Genomic DNA, 24474 nt, shown 5'->3' with positions numbered 1-24474 from the left:
TGAAAAACAAAATCTTCATCTCCATAAAGCTTTTCAGCAGATGGAAGCATGAAGTGCTCCAAAATCTCCTTATAACTAGGTGCATTGACCCTGCCCTTAATAAAACACAGTGGACCAACACCAGCAGCTGACATGGCACCCCAGACCATCACTGACTGTGGGTACTTGACACTGGACTTCAGGCATTTTGGCATTTCCTTCTCTCCAGTCTTCCTCCAGACTCCGGCACCTGGATTTCCGAAAATTTGCTTTCATCCGAAAAAGTACTTTGGACCACTGAGCAACAGTCCAGTGCTGCTTCTCTGTAGCCCATTTCCTGCACACGCCTGTGCACGGTGGCTCTGGATGTTTCTACTCCAGACTCAGTCCACTGCTTCCGCAGGTCCCCCAAGGTCTGGAATCGGTCCTTCTCCACAATCTTCCTCAGGGTCCGGTCACCTCTTCTCGTGCAGCGTTTTTTGCCACACTTTTTCCTTCCCACAGACTTCCCACTGAGGTGCCTTGATACAGCACTCTGGGAACAGCCTATTCATTCAGAAATTTCTTTCTGTGTCTTACCCTCTCGCTTGAGGGGTGTCAATGATGGCCTTCTAGACAGCAGTCAGGTCGGCAGTCTTACCCATGATTGCGGTTTTGAGTAATGAACCAGGCTGGGAGTTTTTAAAAGCCTCAGGAATCTTTTGCAGGTGTTTAGAGTTAATTAGTTGATTCAGATGATTAGGTTAATAGCTCGTTTGGAGAACCTTTTCATGATATGCTAATTTTTTGAGATAGGAATTTTGGGTTTTCATGAGCTGTATGCCAAAATCATCAGTATTAAAACAATAAAAGACCTGAAATATTTCAGTTGGTGTGCAATGAATCTAAATCTTATATGAAAGTTTAATTTGTATCATTACATTATGGAAAATAATTAACTTTTATCACAATTTGCTAATTTTTTGAGAAGGACCTGTAGTTATCTAGTTATATCTAGTTATTTAGTTATCGTTCTTGATGTAAGGACCTGATAAGTAGATGATATACTGTACAGAATTGAATCAGCGAGGGTACGGCGTTTCCCAAAACCATAGTTGCTAAGTTAGCAACTTTGTTGGTTGCAATACAATTTCCCATTGCCAACCAACTAGCAACTATGCTTTTGGGAAACGCACCCCAGATTGGAGTATTTCAGAGAGCTGTATAATAAATGAAAATTGTATAATATTACTGTATCAGTGCCACAAGAGGGAGCAGGTTATGAGTGTATAACAGAAGGAACAGGAAACTGAGCTCTTCCAAAATTCCAGGACACTTTCAAGATATAATTATTTTTGCTTGGGGGAAGGGTGTGTGAGATCTCATGTAGCCTACAGAGCTGGACATTGTGGGTCTGCTGTTACAATGTTGAAAAAGCGTTCTTTTTAGCGTTTAGTGTCGGTTGACACTACTGTGAAGCGTCGGCTGATTGAACATCTTTTCAGCTGCCATCAGGCGGGAGCACACGGGGTCAGAGTTAGCCTCAGCCTGTGACATCCATCAGACGAGCATGGACAAATTTCCACAATCAATAGCATCTGACAGACAACAGGAGGTTATGGGCATCCCCGTCAACACGATCTAGTATTTTTCAAGTCTGACAGATGTGGGGTAATTAATCAATCATCAATCAATCAAAGCTGTTTCTAAACTACAGATCACATACATAGTTATTAACGGCGTGGAAAAGAAATAAAGCTTTTAAAGGGATCTTTCATCCAAAAATGAAAAAAACTCACCCTCGCCTATATCTTATGATTTCTTGTACAAACTTTTCTTTTCTATACAAAGTTAATGGTTACAACAAAAGCAATATTTCAATGAATAACTTTTATTTCATTTCGTCACCACAGCTAGCATTAGTTTTCAAGACTTGTAGGCCTATTTGTTATACCTTTTTTGGTATTTGACAGGCTTTGGTCATCATTCACTTGGTGTGAGAAAAAAAAACCCCCGCTCAATACGTTCTTCTAAACTTCTTTTATATTCCACAGAAAACTAAGTCAGGCTTGGAATGACATGGGGGTGTGTAAATGTTGATATTTCTTTTGACCGATTTGAAAGACATAGATTAATGACATCAGATACAAATCTTGCCGTTTTATTTGCATATAAACTTGGCTAAATGTCACAATGGATAAAAAAAGGGTCACAAAACATATAAAGAAAGCATTTACAATAGCAGAAATTAAATTTTTTTAAAAATGTGCTCAAACGATTGCAGATCCACTGTGAAATATACAATACACATCATTACAACAATGAGAAATGAAAGGGGTTAGTGTAATGTTTTTTTCCAGTTTTGAAACCAGTGGAATGTGAAGGCATTTCAAATCTAGGATAAACAATTGGGTTTGAAACTTTTCAGGGAGGTATCAAATTTATCTCCGACGCAGATTGTAATATTTCTATAGTCATATTGAAAGATCTCGTCCACTTTTAATATGTGCTAAATGCAAAGCCAGACCAGGTTTCTTTATGATCTGGAGAATTTGCACATTCAGCCTCTTCTAAACTACGTAAAGGACAAAAGCAGCACAGCGATAATGCAAAATTCAATTCACAACACAAAATCACTTCCATCTTTTGACAAACTGTGCCACCGTTTTTTATGTTGAGAGGAAAAATGTGTCTTATGGTGTTTAATGGCCTGGTAGATAAAGATGTGTCTTCTTGATTAGAAAAGTGCAAAGTCTGATTGGAGCAATAAATATCAGACTCACTGGACCCTTCAACAATACACCACACAAGGAGTTCATGACATTAAATAAAGTTATATTAAATTTACAAAGCACAATTAATATTAAATCAGACATGATCAAGTATTGCTGATGCTTTTAGGAGTACCTTTATAATGCACTTTTTAAGATCCTGACCAATAAAAAAGGAAAATCAAAAGGCAACTGATGCAAACAAGTTACAAATATGAATTCACCTACAATATTCATTCAAACGGTGTCGGCTTCAATCCGACTTTAAAAAATATTTCATTTCCATGCATTTTTAAATACAAGCAGTACAAAAAGACTAGTACTTTTAAGTAGAGAAGAGTTATGTAGAAAAAAGCGGGCGGGGCTCCAATGAGTCTCAGGAGTTTCCTGGGTTGGGGAGATCAAATATGATTGGAGGATTGGTAGGCTGGAAGCTGACTGTACATGTGGAGGAGTTGATAAATGTTGTATAGCCATCTGTCATTATGCCGTAACCTGAGAATGAGAAAGAAAACATTTTTATACAATAAAATGCTTAAATACTTGATTCATCCATTTAAATATTATTTTAAACGTATTACAATTTATATTATTTTTTTTAATATTACATAATGAATTTCTTGAATTTGATTAAACAAATATTTAAATAAGATTTCTAAGTGTGTGTGTGTGTCTATATACAGTATATATATATATATATATATATATATATATATATATATATATATATATATATATATATATATATATATATATATATATATATATACACATACACAGTATATATATATATATATATATATATATATATATATATATATATATATATATATATATATATATATATATATATATATATATATAGACACACACACTTTATATATACCTTCATGGATTCCCCCATATGCGTGGAGTTTGGGTCGGACCCTCTTTTGTACGGTGTTGAGTAGTTCCACACAGCCAACTCTCTGAAGTTCTTTGGGAACCCAATCTCTGAACCCTGGAAAAAGTCCAGAATCACATCCTTAGTGGTGTATCATCACATTTATGATGACTTTAAAAAAAACAACAGTCCATCCGCAGACACAAACTGATGTATACATGCTCAACATCTACATTTACATTCACATTTCAATGCTTACCCAGAGGAGGCCCGTGTGTCATAAGAACATCCACATCTTCAGGGATCTGGTTCCACTTATCGAGGAGAGACTGGCCGCGAGGTAAGTTAAAGCCCCATCCATTAAACCACGGGGTCCTGTGGGAGCAGACATTCGCATTTCATACACTTCATAAATGTCGAATTCATCATAAACATGCCTGCATGCTGTTCACACACACATGTGCAGAACGTGACCGTATTATCAAAGAGAATTTTCAAAGTAGACCACTTGGTAAGCTGCATACATTTTTTTTTAAAGTACAAAAACGCCTCGGAGTATTGCAGTATCAGATTTGAGGCCATGGCACAACTCAAGCTATTCATTTCAGCCTCCATCAGGGCATCCGGCGGATCGCAGAGGTCATCTGCAGAGGAGGCAGATTGTTCAAGCTGTCAGCACCAATGAGCAGAAGCATGTTAATAAGAGTTTTATTTCCCCTCTGGGATGGGCCTGCTGACAGCCTGCGGTAACCCGGGCCAGACCTTTATTTACCACTCTCAGACCCCGTCTGATAAGGGCCAAGTATCTTGCCCAGCTATTCAAGCCTGCGCAGGGCCAGGGCTAAATGTAGGCCTTTGGTAGAGAGGGCAGGAAGTGACCTCATGCTGATAAGCAGAGCTGGGTGATGGATGGAGACAGTGCAGACAAATGAGAGTTGGAAGCGCTTCGGAGAGCAACGTCTGCAGCAGCATTCAGCACATATTATGAGAGGATTCTTACATAGGACTATATGGAATGAAAGAAGCATTAGAAAGGATGCGATTACTAATACTAAAGAGATTTGTTGTAGCAGCTATTCCCATTAATGAATCTTAAAAGAGCTTGATTCTACCCATACTCACAGGCATACATATATGTATGAACTCAAATGCCCAGCTGTCCAGAGGTCATTTTACAAGGAGCACTTGACAAAGTCAGAGCCTCTGAGAAGCAGAAGGTTAAGACTAGAGGGGGAAAGGGTTTTCATAACATGTTCTCTCGAGACCTGAGGCCTGGATCTTCTTTTTCAGTCACTGAATTATGTTGAAATAGACGAGGGACTAGGGCGCAGGCACTTGTACCACCTTAGAATAACAATAAAAACCCTGGTGCCGAGAATTGAAAACCCATTACAGAGAGAATGAAAATGGATTTAGAGGGGGAAATGGAAAAGCATGGCTGTTGCTTTAAAATACAGTATCTGCCAAATAAACTTAGAGACCCAGTTAAACCTTGAAAAAACAAAGGTCTGTCAAATAAAAAAGTTGTTCTCCAAATACATTTCCTAATCAGATGTGACATAAGGTTCGCAAAAAAAAAAAAAAAAAAAAAAAAATGAAAGACAGAATTGCTGAATTGTTACAAAATTATTTAAAATGCACTCAAAACTTAAATAAATAAATCAGTAACCAATCCAATGTGCCCATTTTGATGGCAAAAATGCTACAAGAAGCTGCACAAAACAACTGCCAATTAACCAACTTTGTAAATGTTTAATATAAAATTATGTAGAGCAGACCAATATGGTCTAATGAGATTCACTGTGGGCGGGGTTACACGCAGCGATGCTATAGAAATAGGAACCAAGCATTGTCAATCATTGCTGTTGGTTAATAAAAAAAAAACTGTAGGCTATATGGAAAATACAGCATTTGTTTATCATTTTATTGCATCCAGTGTTATTTTAGTATTACTTTTAATAGATTAAATATTTTCAGTTTAGTACAAGTTATTTTTTGTGCAGTTTTTTGTTTTATTAATATTTCTATATCGTTTCGTTTTTCTATAATATTTTTTATAGTTTTTTTTTTTTCAGTTCAACTTATTTCAGTTCACTTATTTTCCAAAGCCACATTTTAAGCTAATTTCTCTTTATCTTCATATTTTATTTTAGCTTTATTTTAATTATTTAAAAATTACTAGCAAAAACAACATTTCCTGGTTAGAACATGGTCTAGGACTTATCCTGGATTTGCACTGATTATTACCAAATAATAATTATTTTGTGTTTAAGACAAATATGCAAGCAAACATTCAAATACAAGCTGTCACTTTACTGTCACCCTCCATCATTAACTCAACCTAAAGAGCACAGTCGTTTATGGATTTGACACTGAACATCCATCATCACAGACTGCTCTCATAGACTCAGCATTATCCACTGTTTGTCTATCCATTAGCGCTTCTTCATAGATTTGAGTTGAATGGAGTTGATAGTGGTTGAAATAAAGCCTGAACACAGGAAATGGCTGCTGAGGTCTCGGTGTAAGTGTGTGTACTTTGGGTAGCTGGGCTTGTCCGTGGATGAATGATGGGAAGGCAAATAAATGCGAGTGGTCGCTTTTGAAGACTGTGCACCAGGCTGATACTCTTGGGTACAATCTCTCAAACCCTTTTGGCTTTCCTGCAAACATACTCAGACCCGTCTGCTTTAACTCACAACATAAATGTCAGTGCCCGAGTCAGGCTTTCATCCATACATCAAGCTAGTCGACAATGAGATATGATTGCTTCCTGACAAACAAATAAAAACTACGATCACAGACAGAGAACAAATAAAGGAAATTTATACTGGAATACTAGATTTTGGTCAATCCAAATTTCAACCTTTATACATTTGTCCCTAATGACTGATTTCAAACACTGTGCTAGTTTCATGCCTCTCATAGATCTCAACATAAATATCTCAACATCAATATTAATTGTCCCTTTTTATTTGGTAAACAGCTGAGTTATAAGAGAGAATGCATAGATGGTAATTATTGCAAAATAACCTACTTCAGGTTTTAATTATTATGATAAATTTAAGTATTGCAAAAATATTGAAATAAATAATTTTAGCACATTTTTCATGTAAAATTAACTTACAACCCTTTGGATGAATTTTCAATATAATTAATATCATTAAATATTATTACAAATAATTACAATTAATATAATTGTATTATTTTCTTAAAAAAAAATTTTAAGGGAAAAAAAATGAACCCAAAACCTTTTTGGTGAATTAATATCATTAATACATTATAAAAACGTATATAATAATAATAATAATAATAATAATAATAATAGGGGGAAAATCTTAAAAAAAAAGCAGTGAGAAAGAGAAAAAGAAAGCTTTCTGTAGGCACGTTTCCATAACAGATTTGCGCAAAACTTTGGCGATATTTTATAAATGTCTATAAAAAAGTATTGCGAAATGACAGTGTTTTCCCCTCTCGCGATAAGTCATGGGAACAGATTTTGGATGGGATTTTAACAGATTTTGGCTACACTTGCCATAATATTTATGGTATGCGTGTATCTTGGCAGAAGCAGTGCCCCATTGAGCAACTGGTAACAAAAAACATTTACTAGAGTACCGGCGATCAGCTCCCATAGCTGTTTCAGAGCTGTAACGCGCTGCAGTGTAAAATAGTCTAAGCATTAACGGTAGTCACACATGAAGTGTTTCTTGGAGGTTAGTACATTGAGGAATGATCATATGACTTTTAACGTATGCCATGTGACCTGTTAATGCAGAAAAAAAACGTTTCCATTGCAAGTTATTCCTTTTTTGCATTGCTAAAAAAACAACCTTATGCGAGCATAAAAAAAATGTTCGCGATATATAGGCGTTTCGTAAAGTTGACGCATTTCCATTAGGCATATTTTCAATTCGCAATTTCAAATTGGGGCCTACTGTCAGAAACAGCACAGTACAGAGATAGTATATATTTGTGTCTGCACGTGTGTTTGTTTTGGCTGCGTCAGCACAACTCTCAGTGACCTGGACACAGTGGTACACAGAAGCAGTCTGAGCTTCAGTTAAGAGCCAGACACAACACCTGGTGCTTACTTTGGAATCAGTGTGCCACTCTAATGCATAGGCCTCCCAGTCCTTCAAACACCTCACATGCAAAAAGTATTACTGAACTATTTATCTGCCCCTGACAGCAGGACGGCGAAAGAGAGGGGGATCAGAGAAAGATGTGTGATTGCGAAAGTGATGTTGGAGAAGGTCATCAACGGCCAGGAGAGAGAAAGCCAAGATGGACGTGGCACAAGAAGAGAAATGAGAGTAGAGAGGAAATGAGATATTGCTGGGATATCCTGTCTAGTGTGATTTTGTGAAGGTACCACGCAGCACACAACCCAGAGCAAGTTTGAAAACAAATCTATTAAATATTCCTTCTAATATGTTCCAAATGTCAAACGTTTTTCAATATTCATGAATCCAAAACAACCTTTTTTTTTTTTTCTGCCACAATTTTGGTAAAGCTTGGTCAGAATATACATTACGTCTGCTATTCAAAGGTTTCGGCTTTTTAAATAAGTATTTTATTCTCATCATGACTGCGTCTATTAAATCAAGAATAAAGTATAAACAGCAATATAAAAAATATATTACAATTTAAAATAACTATTTTATATCCTAATATATTAAAATGTAATTTATTCCAATGGGAGATTGAAATAAAAGAAACAAGGCCCACTCGACTATTAAAGCTTGTGAATAGATCTATTTTTGAGAGAAACTTCTACATGGTGGACATATTTCTGTACAGCCTGCTTACTAATAACATCTGACCTCTTTTCTAGTCGGTCCATCGCTCTCTCTCTTTCACCGTGCCCTCACTATTCCCTCCATCCCCCCTCGATTTCTCAATCCTCCCTGCCTGGTACCGCAACCGCCGCCAGCCATCATCAGGCCCAGCGGAGGAGATGTCAGCTTTTAATTACCACTGACAAATGATGCCACCTTCAAGCCAGGGGTCAGCTTACAATCAGTGACGTGAGCAGGTAGCTTGTCGGCAGGAGCCAGAGAAAATAGCTGCTTCTACGAAGGCTTCTGTTGATAGCTGAGAGGATAGATGGGGTAATTTCATTTACGCACAGTATGTTAGTTCTACGTTTCTTCCATGAAGGTCAGCGATGAATGAAAAAAAAAATGAAAACATAGGCAAGCTAAGGAACAACAAGCATATGTCTCAACTGGAAGAGTGTGATGCCATCAACAACAAGGCCATGCCTGGGGAACATGTGAAAGCCATCGCACTGTGGATAGATGAAGGTGAAATCATGAGAAGCATCAGACTGTTGTAGATACTTGTCAGCACCTTAATTCAGGCAATTCAAATGAGTCAATTAATATTCATTAGCAGGTCTTCAAGAATCAACACTACTGAGAAACGGCCCCTAAAAGCACATTATGCTGTCAAGATGTTATAACAAGCCTGTCAGATCTCATGGGTGCACTAAAATCAGTGCTTCTCAAAATGTTTAGATTTCTCTCATCCTTGCCAGTGAGAATGAAATCCTCTAGAAGTGAAAACCGAAATATGCTGCATTGAAATGTTTCTTATTATCGTCAGTACTGAAAAATTTTTTCTTTGATGAATGGAAAGAAATAGAATAGAGATCTTTTGTGTTGTCTTTTGCTGTCACTTTTGATCAATGCATGTTTGCTGAATAAGTATTAAATCCTATACTGACCTCACACTTTAAACCAGTTGAGCCATTTCCTAAACTGGTGGGCGCAATCAGAATAAGCATAAAGTGGTGGAGACATGTTACCAATACTATCATCAAGTAATTAGTGCTATCAGCTTCACGCTGATCTGTCCGCACACAAGGAGAAAGCCTTACACTTCCTATCTATTATCCGTCCTAATGCTGATAAACAGCTTTGTTGACTGTCCTGAAAAACAAACGACCTTTATATCATCCCTGATCATTCATTCACGATATCAAGCATAATATAATAATAATGTAGCAGTGATACAGTTTCTATGGCAGCAACAGAGACACACCCCCACTATCTATTAAAGCCTGGCCTTGCAAACACTCTCCCAAGAGGAACTGGGGTCACATGACTTATCTGCCTTTCCTAAGAGGATTAAAGAGTCTTTGATTTTCAAAAGCCGAACTTAGACGTTAATCAAACCAATCACAGCTGCAAGCTGGAATATATATATATATATATATATATATATATATATATATATATATATATATATATATATATATATATATATATATATATATACACAAATACACACAAGACACAAATCGGAGTGGATATCTGGTGTATCTTAAGCAGGATTACCAAACGCGGCATAATCAGGATAGTGGTTGCCAAGCTATGCAAGATAGCCTCGCTTCTATTAGATCTTCTGGTTAAGCATACAAAGGTATATGGGATATTTGTAAAGAGTAATCAAGTCAAGGTCAATGTCCTGATGTGACTGCCGCCATGAAAGGGAATACGGATAAATAAACAGACATAAAACAGGCTCGTCTTCTACCTTGGGCCATACGGGAGTCAAGCCTGACCGAGCACTTTGTAGGGAAGAAGAATGAAGCCGTGTAAATGACCTCGTTGATAGCTGAGGCCTAGGGTCAGGAAGGTCAGGAGAGGCCCAGTGCGAGCATGCACTTGGAGGGGCACATTGGGGTCGGCCTCACGTTTTGATCCTGGCTCTCAACAAAGCACCAGGATGTGTTGGAACAAAAAGCACTTCCTGCAGGAGAGCCTGGGAGAACGGACCAAGGAGCACCCCCACCAAGGCCACCCATCGCAGATGTCTGGTTTTCCCACTTCTTACCAAAATTAGCATTCTAATTCTGGCCAGCTTGAAGACCTTAAGATATTTTAGACAGACTAGATAGTATAGTATTTATATATAGTATTTATCCTCTACAAGCTAAATAATTCACAATGTGGTGCTTCAAATAGTGAGTGTTTTTGTGTAACGTTTGTCACACAGAAATCAAAATGATCAGTAAGTTAGCACAAAAAATTATCCCAAATTTCCACTAAAATTTATGACAATCAAAACACAAAAGTGGTTTTAGAAACAAGTAATTTAACAACAACAAAAAAGCAATATACATACATTTAAATTAAAATAATTTATTATTCTTTATTATTTATTGTTATTTATAACTAAATTAATCTACAAGTCTCTTACTACAAGTCTTTAACTATATTGTATATAACAAAACATACATATATACATTATATATATATACATTATATATATATATATATATATATATATATATATATATATATATATACATACACACATTATATATATATATATATATATATATATATATATATATATATATATATATATATATATATATATATAATAAAATCCAATAAAGAAAATTAGAAAAAAGCAGGCTGTTTGACATTTGAGATTTACAAATTAGTTTTATTTATTACCATTACCAATTAATCTTAACAACAAATGTATTATCACTAATAGTAGTACTAGAAACAGAATTAGAAACAATATAATTAATAAAAGAGTACTAGCTTAATTTTATATAATGAAATACTAAAAATGACTACTACTACTACTACTATTATTAATAATAATAATAATAATAATAAAAGAAAATTTAGGCCTCTTATTAGAATAAGAGTAGGAAAAAAATATGTGCATATGTGAATCATATATGAAATGTACCTAGATGACAAAATCCTCTAATTTATACACATATTTTAACTAAAAAAAGAGGGCTAAAGATGATCTGTAAAATTAAGCACTTAAAGCAACTCTCATCAACTTTCAACGGAGTCTTCAGTGTCGTCTCCTGGTGATTAACTGCTTCTAGTAGCTGTCGACCATCGTGTCACACTGCCACAATGCTCTTAGTGCCAAACACTGCTAGGCATCTATTCACACCTGAAATCTAACACAGCTCTGCTGGCGTCCCACGCTAGTGTGGGGCAGCCCAGTGGGTGAGGGGTCAACTGAGATAATGGTCTGCTTATCAGACAATGAGGTCTTCGCATGAGAGATGCCAATGTGTGATGCTGGTTGTGTGTGTGTGTGTGTGTATAAAGAGTAACAGTGAAAGAGATGGAATGAAGGAATGAAGTGTATGTAACACTATCTGTAGCGAGTGAGAACACATCTCGTGTCCTGCGGAGCAGAGAGTACAACAGCGTCTAACATAACCCAGGTCTACAAAGGTCTTTCTGTCCATAGCTGAAGATAATCAGTTTAACTCAAGGTATAAGACAGTCATGAGAAATCATACAAGAGATGTAAACCTTTTCAGTTTCAATAAATCAAACACAAACTTAATGTACTGTATGTCAACTGCCCATCTGTTTCTTAACTAACAAACCAGACATATGTTGCATATGGTTTGTATATACAAAGCACTGATTGTGATTTATGGCGCTTTATCAAAACGTACTGCAGCTACTGATTCCATATTAACCTAAAAAAATGAATGCAAATATGAAAACACCACCAAACAAAGTGAAACAGAATATTCAACGAGAAAAAACGTGTAGGACAAGATTCAAAATGTGAAAAGTGCGTAATCCAGAGCATGCTTTTCATAATTCACTTTACATAAACTAAGCTGCTTTTGCTGAGGATATCTGATTAAAATCATTGTTAACCCATTTAATATTCTTCATGACAGATGTAGCAAGCAAGAAGTAAAAAAAACAATGTGATGACAGCAATGATTTAGAAATGCTTACCACGGAGTCCCATATATCCTGAATCCTTTAATGGTGACCTCAGAGTCCTGTAAGTACACACAGTTTGTAAGGAGGGACTGAACATCGTCAAAGTCCTCAGTCTTCAGTTTGGACACAGAGGGGAAACGGTAGTAATCCTGCTTCATGAGTTCCGCCATAAAGTTTTTATCGAAGGTAAGTTCGTGATTTCCAGCGATAACAACTTTGAACTCATAGGGAAGACTGCCTGTAAGAGGAGACAGAAGATGAGGATGACAGATCTTGGAAGCAAGTATCACAGTATCATATTCTACAGCCATATGACTAATCAGATGTTAAGAAGAGACATTTTAGGAAACATTCTTGGTATCTGAAATAAATAACATTTCTGATGGCTTCGACGGGCCACAGAGAATAATCAGTTCACTGTGGCTGCCAATCGTAGACAGAAACATGCCTTTGATTTAAACAATCTATTTGACCTGTAAACCTAAAGAACCTTGATTTCATCAAAGTGAATCACTGCAGAGGCCAATGAGACCAGACCGAAAGGCACCTATTAAAAAGCCAACGGCTGGACATTTTTCAATTTTCAATTTGACCTCCTTCACCCCCAGCCATAACAAAAACCTTCCTACTTGCTCGAAATGCTGTGCGCATTGCAGCTTCAGGAAAAATTATGCTACAATGTTGAATATTTTGTAATTTCAATGTAGAAACTGATGCTATTGAAATTCATCAGTCTTAAAATAGGTCAGATTTGGAACTGGAAAACATTGTTGCACTTGACGCAAAACCTTAAAGAGCACAAATGCATTTAAACAAAAAAAAAAGTGACTTTTTTTTGGGAGTTCGTGTTGTGACCCCAGGGGAAGTGCTTGTCAGCAAAGGTAACAGGACTGGTTTTGCACACTTACCTAACCAGTCATTAAACTTCTTCACTTCAGATGGTAGACCGAGCTCTGTGAAGTCACCTGTGTGAAGCAAGACATCGCCAAAAGGCATCTGGATTCCATCTGTCCTCGAGTGTGTGTCTGAGACGCAGACAAAACGTGTATGACCCACAGGTTTCGGTGCATCGTAGGGAAGTGGCTCTACCCTGTGGAAATGAAGAGTGGGCTTGTTTCTGAGGGCATATTTATTTTTTATATGTAAAGATTATTAAAAGGCTAAAAGGAATAGTTTATCCCCCCTCCCCTTCAAAAGGCTGAAAAAGCTAAAAATGCTGAAAATAGTCTTATCTTCAAGCTGTTCAGGATGTAGATGAGTTTGTTCTTTCAGAACAGAACAGGAAAAAAAAGCATTATATCACATGCTCACCAACAGGTCCTCTGCAGTGAATGGGTGCAATCAGAAAAAGAGTCCAAACAGCTGATAAAAACATCAAAATAATCCACAACACGAAAATCTGCTGTTTTGTAGGATACAAAACCATTACTTCTGTCCAAAATCCATAATATCACTTTTCCAAATACAGTATGACCACCGTCATATTTGTATAGAACTGTTTGGGACTGTTTTTGCTTGATCGGTGCTTAATCTGTGCAGATTTCTTTCCTGATTCAGGTCACATGACTAGTTCACCAGAGAAACCAAATTATAGATAGAAGACTTATTTGATAGACTGGAGTCATGTGGATTACTTGTGGATTATTGTGATGTTTTTATCAGCTGTTTGGACCTTTATTCTGACGGCACCCATTCACTGCAGAGGATCCATTGGTGAGTAAACGATGTAATGCTAAATTCCTCCAAATCTGTTCTAATCTTGGATGGCTTGAGGGTACATTTTCACCTAGTTTTCATTTTTGGGTAAACTATTCCTGTATAGATACCCAGGACAATTCTACATCCTTTACAAAAAAAGATATTTTGAAGAACTCTTTTTGTCTATACAATGAAAGTCAATGGGTCACAAAACAACTTTGCACTCCATTGACATAAAAAATATATTTTGTGTTCTGCAAAAGAAATTCATACGGTTTACAAGAAAATTTGCATGAATTGAGCTTCCTTTTTGCAGCATTGTTGCCATTTATTGCGCCGATAAATCTGATGAATTGCTCTGCACTTGCATTGGGTTACATAACACAGTTTAATGCCAAATAGCTGTTTATTCCACACTTAAGATAAAAGCAGTTCAATGGCACATGCATCCTGGTCGATCCCCTTTGCTCGTGCTGATGTACCTTAATTGCATGGTACCATTAAAGCAGCAAAGGCTCAGCTAATCAGGTTGGTCCATTCTTTATTATCTGCAGCGGGCCTCATTATGCCATCATCAGCATCAGTCAATAGTCAGGTTTCTTTAGGGGTGAGCTCTGACCCTGGGATCAAAGAGCTATTGTTAAAGAGCTAATCAACTCAACTAACCTTTGACCTCCCTCTGGTTAATAAGTACAAGAACATGAGGCATGTCTTACACTGTTTTCAAATCTGAATTATTCCAAACTATTGATCAGAAGTGTACGTGAGCTAAAATGGTTTTGCATTCAGTCTGAAAATAAAAAAGAACAAAGAAATAATAAATAGCCATTTCGAAACTGGACTAGATCTTCACAGTGTCATTATCTCAGATGTGCGAGCATTATTAAACTCTGTTATGCAATCAAAACAATCTCATTAAAATGCTTAATATGGAAACATTGCAACAATATCAAGTTAAAAAGGTCAATATAATTCATTACAACAGAAGTAAAGCCGCAGGAGCCTCTGGATCACCTGTCGGGGCGAGATGAGACAAAAGAAGGCAGATGCCCTCTCTGTCAGCATTCTGTTCTGTCCTCAATCAATCAATTAAATCAATGTTTCAATTACAGGAACACTGTACACAGACACTCACATGTGGACGTGAGGGGGCTGGAAGCGGCTCTGGTTAATGTTGTAGTGGGTGAAGGCCTGGGTTGGGTTGGAGCTGTACTCATCCACGGAGATGGTGACTTTCCCCTGGGAGGATATTTTGCGAGCCATGGCACCTCCGGATGGGACATGAGCAGGTCACAGCGGTGCAGTGCAGATCCGGGGAACAAGCATCCTTTAGTCCCAAGGCTTGGATCTGAGTCACCAAATACAGAGACACCAAGATGCAAAACGTTAATGATGCTAATCCAAATACAGTTAAACGAGATGGTACGGAGTATTTCAAATTTCTATTTCAATGATTTTGTGTTCACTCACAAAATGTTTGAATCCTCTGCCAAAAACCAGCATCTGTTCACACATTTTAGGATTATTTTGCACAATTTTGCCTTGCCTTGAGAAATGTTGGTGATTGAAATAAATGAGCTGGGAGGAAAATATATTGAATTTCTTTTTCAACAGTGTAACATTTCTCAGGGAATGCAATACTTTTGTGAGAAAAAAAGTTTTTGTAAGCCACCTTTTGCATATCAGTTTTTTTTTTCCGACCATCATCATGTCAAGTTATTTTCATACCAATTCAAGCAAGATTTCTACTCCAGTATTAATTTTATGAGCATAAACCCTTTCATAGATATCTAGAAGTTTAGGAGTTACCAAGAAAAGGCTCTGAAGAACATAGAATCTGAAAGAACAAAAGAGCTGAATAGCAGTCAACTAAAAATACAGCATTATATATTACACTGTAGCTAAATATAATGGCTAACTAGTCCACAGAAGTAGTAACACAGATTTACTGATATTTTATATTAATCTGAATTGTGCTTCGCGTTGGGGTCCTTACCACCCTATCAAGAGTATATTTTGCGATAATGACAATCTAATTATACATCATCCCATACATAACATTCTTAAAAAATGTTTTCTGAGGCCGAAAATCTATACTCTGCTTCCTGTTCTCGCAAAATGGATTTCCAACTGTCAAATGCACCTTTCCCACAATGCTTTACAGACGTCTGCCTATAACAAAGAGAAAAGCTCCATTCATTTTTTTTTTTTAAATATGTATACATAAAAATAATGTTTATTTATCGATCTTTGGTCGCGTTAATACGTTCTATAGGTAATTAAACACATACTCAAGATTGTTTAAAAATCATATCTCCCTCATTGTTACCTGCAGTCATTTATTTTGTTCAGCTGCACCGCCTCACACCGTCTCTGGCGGGCTAACCTTTTGCCATAAACTTGAACTTTTCGCACCCTCCCTGGACGACTTCAAACCGGCCACATTAATAACACTTATGACCAACAGCTGGCAGCCTCTGACTCCATATAATTATCTGAAACTGGCGTCCGACTGCACGGGGTAAGTCTGTATTGAATTGTACGGGTAATGCGAAATGTGTTCTGCTTACAATGAGGCAGCTAAATCAAAAACGTTGTCAAAAAGCATAAAGAACCCTTTCATAACGCATAATCTGTGCGCAAAGCAAGACAGGAGCACGTAAAATCCGATAAATATAGCCAGTTTCCACATAATTCCTTTATTCAGACACCGAGCTGTAAACGTGAAAGAAACTTGACTGCGCGAAAATGTTACAACGTATGGTTGCAAAAATGTAAAAATCTATCCACTGTTCTTATGTAAAAAAATGTTCCATTGTATCCGAGGCAACGTTCTAAACGGTTTCCCTCGAACATGACAACCAGCCACCTCTAACCCATTACGGCTTTGTGCCTCGCTATTTCCCCCCCCAGCGATCCTCTTCAAAAGCGACTTGAGTGTACCTTCTCTTTTGGCCCAAAACCGCTCGGGGGTTGTCCGCTGATGTGTCAGACACGACGGTCATCGGATATCTCGGAAGCCGTGAGGGGTTGAGGTCGCAGCAGGCAGGGCAGAACCTTCGACCCCCGGGGTCTCTCTCCAGCACACTCACTGAAATGCGACAGACGAGGGAGTCAGGAGAGAGAGAGAACAGCCTCGATGTGGGAAGAGGGGGAGCCCGAGAGAAACGAGACGAGTGCAATGAGCGCTCGCTGCCACTGGGGTCAGAGAGCACAGCAGTCGAGTCGAGGGGTAAAAAGACGAACGGCCATTGGGTGGCACCTTTAACCGGAAACGTACGCGATCGGTCAGACAGCCAATGATATTGACAGCTTTTTTTGCATACATTTTATAATGCAAATTGACTGTCATTCAGATAAGTTTGTATTTGGATTGTATATGGTCTATTTTTATAAGCAACAGCTGGTCCCTATGTTAGTTTGTCTTTATGGCCTAGACCAGGGGTTTTCAAAATTTCAAATTACACCCAAATACGATTAAACTCCCCCCTAACCTCCATTAATGCATGTATGAGAATATATATATAATTGGGCATTTTCCCTATTATATCAATGAAAAAAAGTGTCTCAGTTCACTATATGGGTAGCTATATATATATATATATATATATATATATATATATATATATATATATATATCTATATATATATATATACATACCCATTTCTACAATGTAATAAATATACCCGTATGACAATGATTTAACTACTTGTTTTTCCCAAAATTTAATAATTGGCTTTTGTATTTTTGTATCTAGCACATCAACTATAACAGCCTATTTTATAATTTTTTTTTCCTTTTACTTTTCCAACTTGCTGGGCAACTTGCTTGAAACATGTTAATACTACAAAATCTTCATCAGTTTAACGGAGTTCATAAAAGCAGGCAAGGCATCTGGCTGATAAGGACATCAGCGTCAGCGGCTGTGTCAACATTACAAAGGATTCAACTAATTTTTCTTCAGCAGCAAGATGGACTACTGTAACTGACTTCTTCATTGTGCTTATGCTTATGAAATATGAAATAACACATCTTCAGCTGGAACCAGTTTAATATTGCTTATTGCACTCTATTATTTTTTTCAATTTATGTCCATTTATTTACAACCTTTTTTTCTCTTTTTATTTTATTTGTAATATTTTAAATTATCTTTTTAACATTTTTTTTTTTGCTGTTCACATTTATGTTCTCAAATGTTTATACTTGAATTTTATTTCTTATTTTCTTTATGACGCAAATGCACTTTGAAATACCATTGTGTATGAAAAACTATTATTATTTAATTATTTAATTAACGCAGTTACACCACTGAGTGACCACACTTAGCGACCAAACCTTCACATTTCCACGTGCACACTGAACCCTTGATTTTGTTCTTGCATGGGCACATTGTTATTTCAGACTGAGGTTGTGTGTGTGTGTGTGTGTGTGTGTGTGTGAGGAAGAAAGAGAGAGACAGAGAGAGAGAAATAGAAAGAGAAGAGGCATTCTTTGAAGAACAGAGGGTAAGGGAGGCAGGGAAAGCAAGCTAAACAAGAATTTCACTTCCATGGCAACCAGGCTGTTCAGGCTTCCGTGCCTTCTGTCATCCAGCTCTAAACTGACAGAGCCTGGCATCACCAGCACTGCTCTCTTGTCTGTTCTGCACAGGAGAGCGAGCATCAGATCATTACTGCTGTTTTCCATCCGGAGCCCAGTTGTATTGGTGTATGTGGGATTGTGCATGTGCTGGTGGGTGGGTGCTTTGGTTGGTTCTATAGCAATATTAGGTGCCTTTGTTGTGCATATTCATCCCTGAGCCTTTTTTAGAGGATAAAATATGTGATGAATGTTCTCAAAGAATGGACTGAGATCAAATCCTCTCATGTTAGGAGGATTCTCCCTCAGGAGATTTACCATATTCAGCATACAGCATTTTTGATGTTGTGCTGTTTGGATTCTGTTCAAAAGAGCTTTAAAAATGTATGCAAAAAATTATATATAAATAATGTATAAGGAAATAATATTCTGTGAATGTAAAACGTATTTTTAATAAATTTTTACATTTATAATTTTAGTAATTTAATCCCTGATTGATATAAAAAAAACACTTTATGTCACTTTATGGATGTTAAATAAGCTGTATAGTGACTTGAAGTATTAGGTCAACATTCATAGAGCACTACATTTATATCAGTAAGAAGGACACTCAAAATACAGTACAGTAAAACCAAACTCTTTTTAAAACATGACCTCTGTCTGACCTCCAAAGTAATGAATAAGGGAACAAATCCATAATCTAGAAAGGATGAATCAATACACACTAATTTCACATAATGCAGAGGGCTTTGGGTCCTCAGCAGTAGTCACCAGGCATTTGCTGTCCCCAGCAGAGTCCTCAAACTGGAGCAGCTTGCCATGAGTTCCCCCTTATGAAATGAATTGACTCTTGAAGCTGGGGTAATTAAAAAAAAAAGGGCAGCACAGGTCCAGACTTCCTTGAACCCTTTTTTCTGACAGTGACACATTCATTTCACTCTACGACTGCTGCTGATTGAAACCAGATCATTCTTTATGCTACGAATTGCTAGTATTTGACATTTGAGGGATTAAAATAAAAAAGGCTACAACCGATTTTGTATTAGTTATACAAGTATAAATCACACTGAAAGACATCTGGTTTTATTTTACTTTATACCACGTGAAATAATGCTGAATATGAAATGAAAATGCATGTCTGTCATTGACTGGTATAGAGTTTGATATTGATTGTGCAACCCAGCTAACCCAGTTCATTCGTCTTTCATAAACATGAATATTTGTCAATATGTCAAAGGTGACATGACGCTGTCACTTCCTGGGCCTTTGGAACTCTGGTACACAGTTTAACCCCACTGGAGGAGGAAAACATAGTGCCCTTTGACCTTTTTAATAATTACTTGAGGTCTGAGGAGCATAATAATGGGGCACTCGACTACACCAAAGAATAAGGACAGTGGGGGCTTTTCTCCAGCACATCTGTCAGTCATTGCAAACGACATATAGTCAATAGTACATGTGCATTTTCAGCATATAAATCAAAACAAAAGGAAGTGTACTGTATTATCAAGGGGACAGTACCGGATAAATGAGGGTTATAAGAACTACTTACAAAACGAATATGTACAGAACATACACCCATCACTGATAATGTACAGTAGGCGCTGTTTACTTGGCTGTCTGTACTGCAAATTGGTTTTGAAGTTAGCTAATCATTAGAAGAGATTCCCTCAAGCTTTTCTCACATTATTGATGCTGCTTTCCAAACCAAACAAATCCATTGTGTCACTTGGTTTGCAACATAATAACTATTTCAAAGATTATCATGCTCATACCTAATGATAAGAAGTCCCAAGTTGTACTACTGAATGTGAATACCATTAAATTAAATTAAAATTATGCATTTAGCAGACGTTCTATCCAAAGTGACTTACAGTGCATTCAGGATATCATTTTTAATCTATCTAGTGTTACCGGGAATCGAACCCCCAACCATGCGCTTGATAGCGCAATGCTCTACCAACTGAGCTACAGGAACACTATTAACCCTTAAACCTTAACAACCATCTAGTGATACCCTAGTCACCACCAAGAACATTTTAACAACTGTATAGCAATACGCTAGCATAGTGCCAGCTTTGCATAGGGTGACCATATGAGCCATTTTCCCAGGACGCGTCATTGCCAGGATTTCCATATAATTTGCATAAAACATCCAAAGTAGTTTGACCAATAACATGCAGGTATGTTACACAATCAACCAATCATATCATGTGAGGAGGTCGGATCTACAGAGAACGATCAAAGCAATGCAACTACACATACATGTTAGGTGTTTGTTTGTTCATTCAACTTGAAGCGTCGCTGTGCACCGATCATTGTATGACACCAAAGTACCAAGAGAGTGATTTGAATGCATAAGGAGCCATCTGCTCTGCTCTCTATAGCTCTTATGAATGTGATACAATGATCGATCTGCACAGCACAAACCTGGATATTTTAGGCAATATAAAAATCCTGGCACGGACGCGTCCTGGGAAAATGGCTCATATGGCCACCCTAGCTTTGCACAGCCAAGCACCCCTCACAGTTTATTCAGAAAGTGTAAATAAACCACCTAGCAAACACCCTAGCAACTGCCTAGCAAAACCCTAACACCAACTTACAAGACCCTAGCATAGTACTGGCTTTTCACAGACAAGCCCACCTCACAATTTTTTCAGAAAGTGTAAAGCAACAACATAGTTACAGCCTAGCACCAAACTAAAACACCAAAGCAACCATCTAAAAATGCCTAGCAACTGCCCAGAACACCACAGCAGCTGCATAGCAACACCCTAGAAACCACTCACAACACCCTAGCATAGCGCCAGCTTTGGCACTGACAAGCACCACTTACAATTTTACAATTTCTTCAGAAAGCGTAAAGCAACCTCAAAGAAGACCCTAGCAACTGTGAAACACTGCCCTAGCAACCATATAGAACACCATGGCAACTGCATAGCAATGCACAGGCAACAAGCTACAAGATTCTTGCATTGTGGTGACCGATTCTGTACAGGAAATCACTACATAAGACTAATGGGATACATTAAGTAGGACAATCCTTTCCCTTCCTCCGTTAAATCAAGCAATTAGCAAAACAACTTTAATGAGAATTGCAGTAAATGTTCTTCCCCAAAGAGATTTTGTTCGCTGAGATGTAAAAACAGAGTTTAAATATATACAGGGCCTGACCTTACAAATGTGTCTTGACTTATAATAGGGCTGCGCTCTCTCTGACATTTATCACATCTTTGGAAATTTAAAGGTCTTAAAAGAAGTGTTCAACCAATTCCAAATTTTCACCCTTTTTTCCACAACATCTGATGGTTTTGATATGGCAACAGAAAGTAAATCTTGTCCAGCAAATGAAGTATTGATTTGTGTCCCTTTGGCCTTGCTATCACCTTGTCCTCAACCCTGAGATACACTGACTTGTTTCTGTAGGCTTGGGAGCAGGGAGAGAGCGACAGTGTCTCGGTAAAAAGCTTATTTAGACCTCAACCTTGTTTCCACCCTTTCTCAGGACCTCTGTCTCTCTCAATCTCCAATTCAATTAATTCTTCTGTCATCAGTCACAGATGTTGCCAGAGCAGGTTTATCAAAGGTTATAGTTCTTGCTGTCTTCCACGAAGGATGGACATACTTAATATTTGCTCAAATTAAAGAATTGAAATTTATTAAACACTATCAGTCCTTTCCATGACTTGTCACACATGTAAATATCTCCGGACAGCATGCGTTTAGGACCACCTAAAACATTCATGAATTTTAATGCCTCACTTCTAATATGTGTTTCAAGTAGGGGAGCTTGTGAAGCAGTAGAGATTACTGCAATGATATGCATCTCTTTGTGTCATCAATTTCCGGGTGCTGTTGACAAATGTCGGGTTATTATGTGCTCCCACTGGCGAAGCCGCGAATGAACTGCCTTGTCGAGACTCGCTGACAGCTCAGACAGGAGCTTTGTTTGAGGAATTATTGTATTCAGTTTCACAGCAGTAACAAACTCTCTGTCTGTGTCATAAAAACAGTGATAACGGGACAGATTTAATGGCTATACCCCTCCGTGGCCGTCGTTCAGATGGCCTCATGAATTTGGATAGAATGAGACAAAGCAAAGGATGCTTTGTGTTCCGCCTGTGAAATAAGAATACAGTTTGGTTGTGGTCAAACGGAGACATGGCTCAAGTTATAACAAATCATCTATAGCCTCTGTTCTTTATTATACAACAATTCTGGTTCTTCAATCTGACTGGTATACTAAGAGAATAGCTTATATAGATAGATAGATAGATAGATAGATAGATAGATAGATAGATAGATAGATAGATAGATAGATAGATAGATAGATAGATAGATATTCCAACATCACTGTGTTTGCATGTTTCAAGACTAGCATGAGCTTTCTGCAGGTTACATTGTTACACCAAAAGGTGTTGATGAGTGACTGTCTTTATCAATTTATTAATTTCACAAATTCATTCAACACTGTAAAATCCAATAAGTAAACCTTACTTAAAAAAAGCATGCAAACCGATTGCCTTGAAAAAACCAAGTAAGTTGAAATAGGAATAGTATGTAGAATTAACAAGTGCCTGTCTAGTATTGTACACTTACAAGAGAGTTCCAGTAACTTAAAACAAATTTGTATAGTATACTTAATCATTTACTTTAGATGTACTTGTCTTAGTATAGACTACTCAGAATTACTATTTTAAACAACTAAATAATTTCAAGTAAAATTCACTTTGTGAGTATTCCTAACTTATTTATGCAAGTTGTGCTAAGGTGATGTTTTCTGCATACAACTTGGAATTACCGAGTTTACTTTACTTCAAAGGCAATCCAGTTTACTTGTTAAAACCATGCAAACCGATTGCCTTAAAAAAACCAAGCAAGCGTTACTCAAATAACTTAAGTGCCAACAATCATCTATTATAAATCACAGAGAATAGGTTCACAATTTTTCAAAGATAAATTTTGCAACTGGACAAACAAATTAAAGGCAATGATACAATTCAAAGGTAAATATATTTATTTTTCTTAACAACTGACACAAGGATGGTACACACAAGTTTGCACTGGGGTAAAAAGAAAATGCAAATAGTCAGGTTTTTTAAATGTTTAAAACAAAAATATTTTACAATACAAAAATCTAAATACATGTATATAAAATCTATATAAGTAAATGGGCCATACCTTGAATCATAACAACTTTAAATCAACAACATTTCAGAGACCAAATTTGTTAGAACCAACAAGTTGACGAGGCCAAAAGCAATGTCTCTGACACACGTCGATTACACTGGCAGCCTCTTAACTTGCTCAAGTTTAAACAAGTGCCTTAGTTTTCCTTTTTTTTCTATCAACTACTCTTCTTATTTTTTATTTTTTTATCAAATGTCAAATATCATCACTCTTGCACATTTGATTACATCTCAGCTCAACAGGAGATTTTTCAGAGATTGTAGTTTTGGTGGCAGTTTGTTCTGTCCCAAACCAAGCATCACTTTCTGAATGAAGTTGAAATTGTTGATAATGCCTTTTGGGTACTTCAAATTTAAAGCATAAGACAGACCAAACAAGATGCAAATTGCCTGAGGCAGATTCTGCTGATTATCCAGTACTATACCTCCCTCCACAATGACTGCAGTAGACACTGGGTCAAGGTACAGTTTATTTGGAATGAGAGGTTCTTCTTCATCAATAACAGTCAGCACCCCAACGGACACTTGTGGCCAGCCATCAACATCACATGCCTGAATAAAACCAAACAATAAAAATATTACAACAGGGAAACGTGAAAATCCACAGTTTTACATCATATCTATCTATCTATCTATATCTATCTCAATCTAT

At 37.1% G+C, this 24474-nt stretch overlaps 1 protein-coding gene and 1 long non-coding RNA gene across 4 annotated transcripts; one reads left to right on the top strand and one right to left on the bottom strand.

Annotated features, from left to right (window-relative positions):
* Nucleotides 1-2098: 2098 nt before the first annotated feature.
* On the bottom strand, nucleotides 2099-17280 carry LOC127947498 (metallophosphoesterase MPPED2). Of its 3 annotated transcripts, none has more exons than XM_052544661.1 (7): nucleotides 16995-17280; nucleotides 15187-15399; nucleotides 13262-13443; nucleotides 12366-12591; nucleotides 3872-3987; nucleotides 3616-3729; nucleotides 2099-3224 (listed from the first exon to the last, which is right to left on the bottom strand). In XM_052544661.1, the coding sequence occupies exons 2-7, from the start codon at nucleotides 15312-15314 to the stop codon at nucleotides 3106-3108; spliced, it is 885 nt and encodes a 294-aa protein (XP_052400621.1). In that variant the 5' UTR covers nucleotides 15315-15399; nucleotides 16995-17280; the 3' UTR covers nucleotides 2099-3105. The 3 variants fall into 3 exon arrangements, with proteins under 3 accessions (XP_052400621.1, XP_052400622.1, XP_052400623.1); XM_052544662.1 differs by lacking the exon at nucleotides 16995-17280 and adding an exon at nucleotides 16381-16523; XM_052544663.1 differs by lacking the exon at nucleotides 16995-17280 and adding an exon at nucleotides 14534-14671 and having other exon boundaries at nucleotides 15187-15314.
* On the top strand, nucleotides 16433-18105 carry LOC127947499 (uncharacterized). The gene is made up of 2 exons (XR_008151300.1): nucleotides 16433-16572; nucleotides 17915-18105. It is a non-coding gene; the product is annotated as an uncharacterized LOC127947499 (long non-coding RNA).
* The last annotated feature ends 6369 nt before the right edge of the window (nucleotides 18106-24474 follow it).

Source organism: Carassius gibelio, chromosome A25, assembly GCF_023724105.1.
Source record: "Carassius gibelio isolate Cgi1373 ecotype wild population from Czech Republic chromosome A25, carGib1.2-hapl.c, whole genome shotgun sequence".
Lineage (NCBI taxonomy): Eukaryota > Metazoa > Chordata > Actinopteri > Cypriniformes > Cyprinidae > Carassius > Carassius gibelio.
This window is presented reverse-complemented; position numbering and strand designations above follow the sequence as displayed.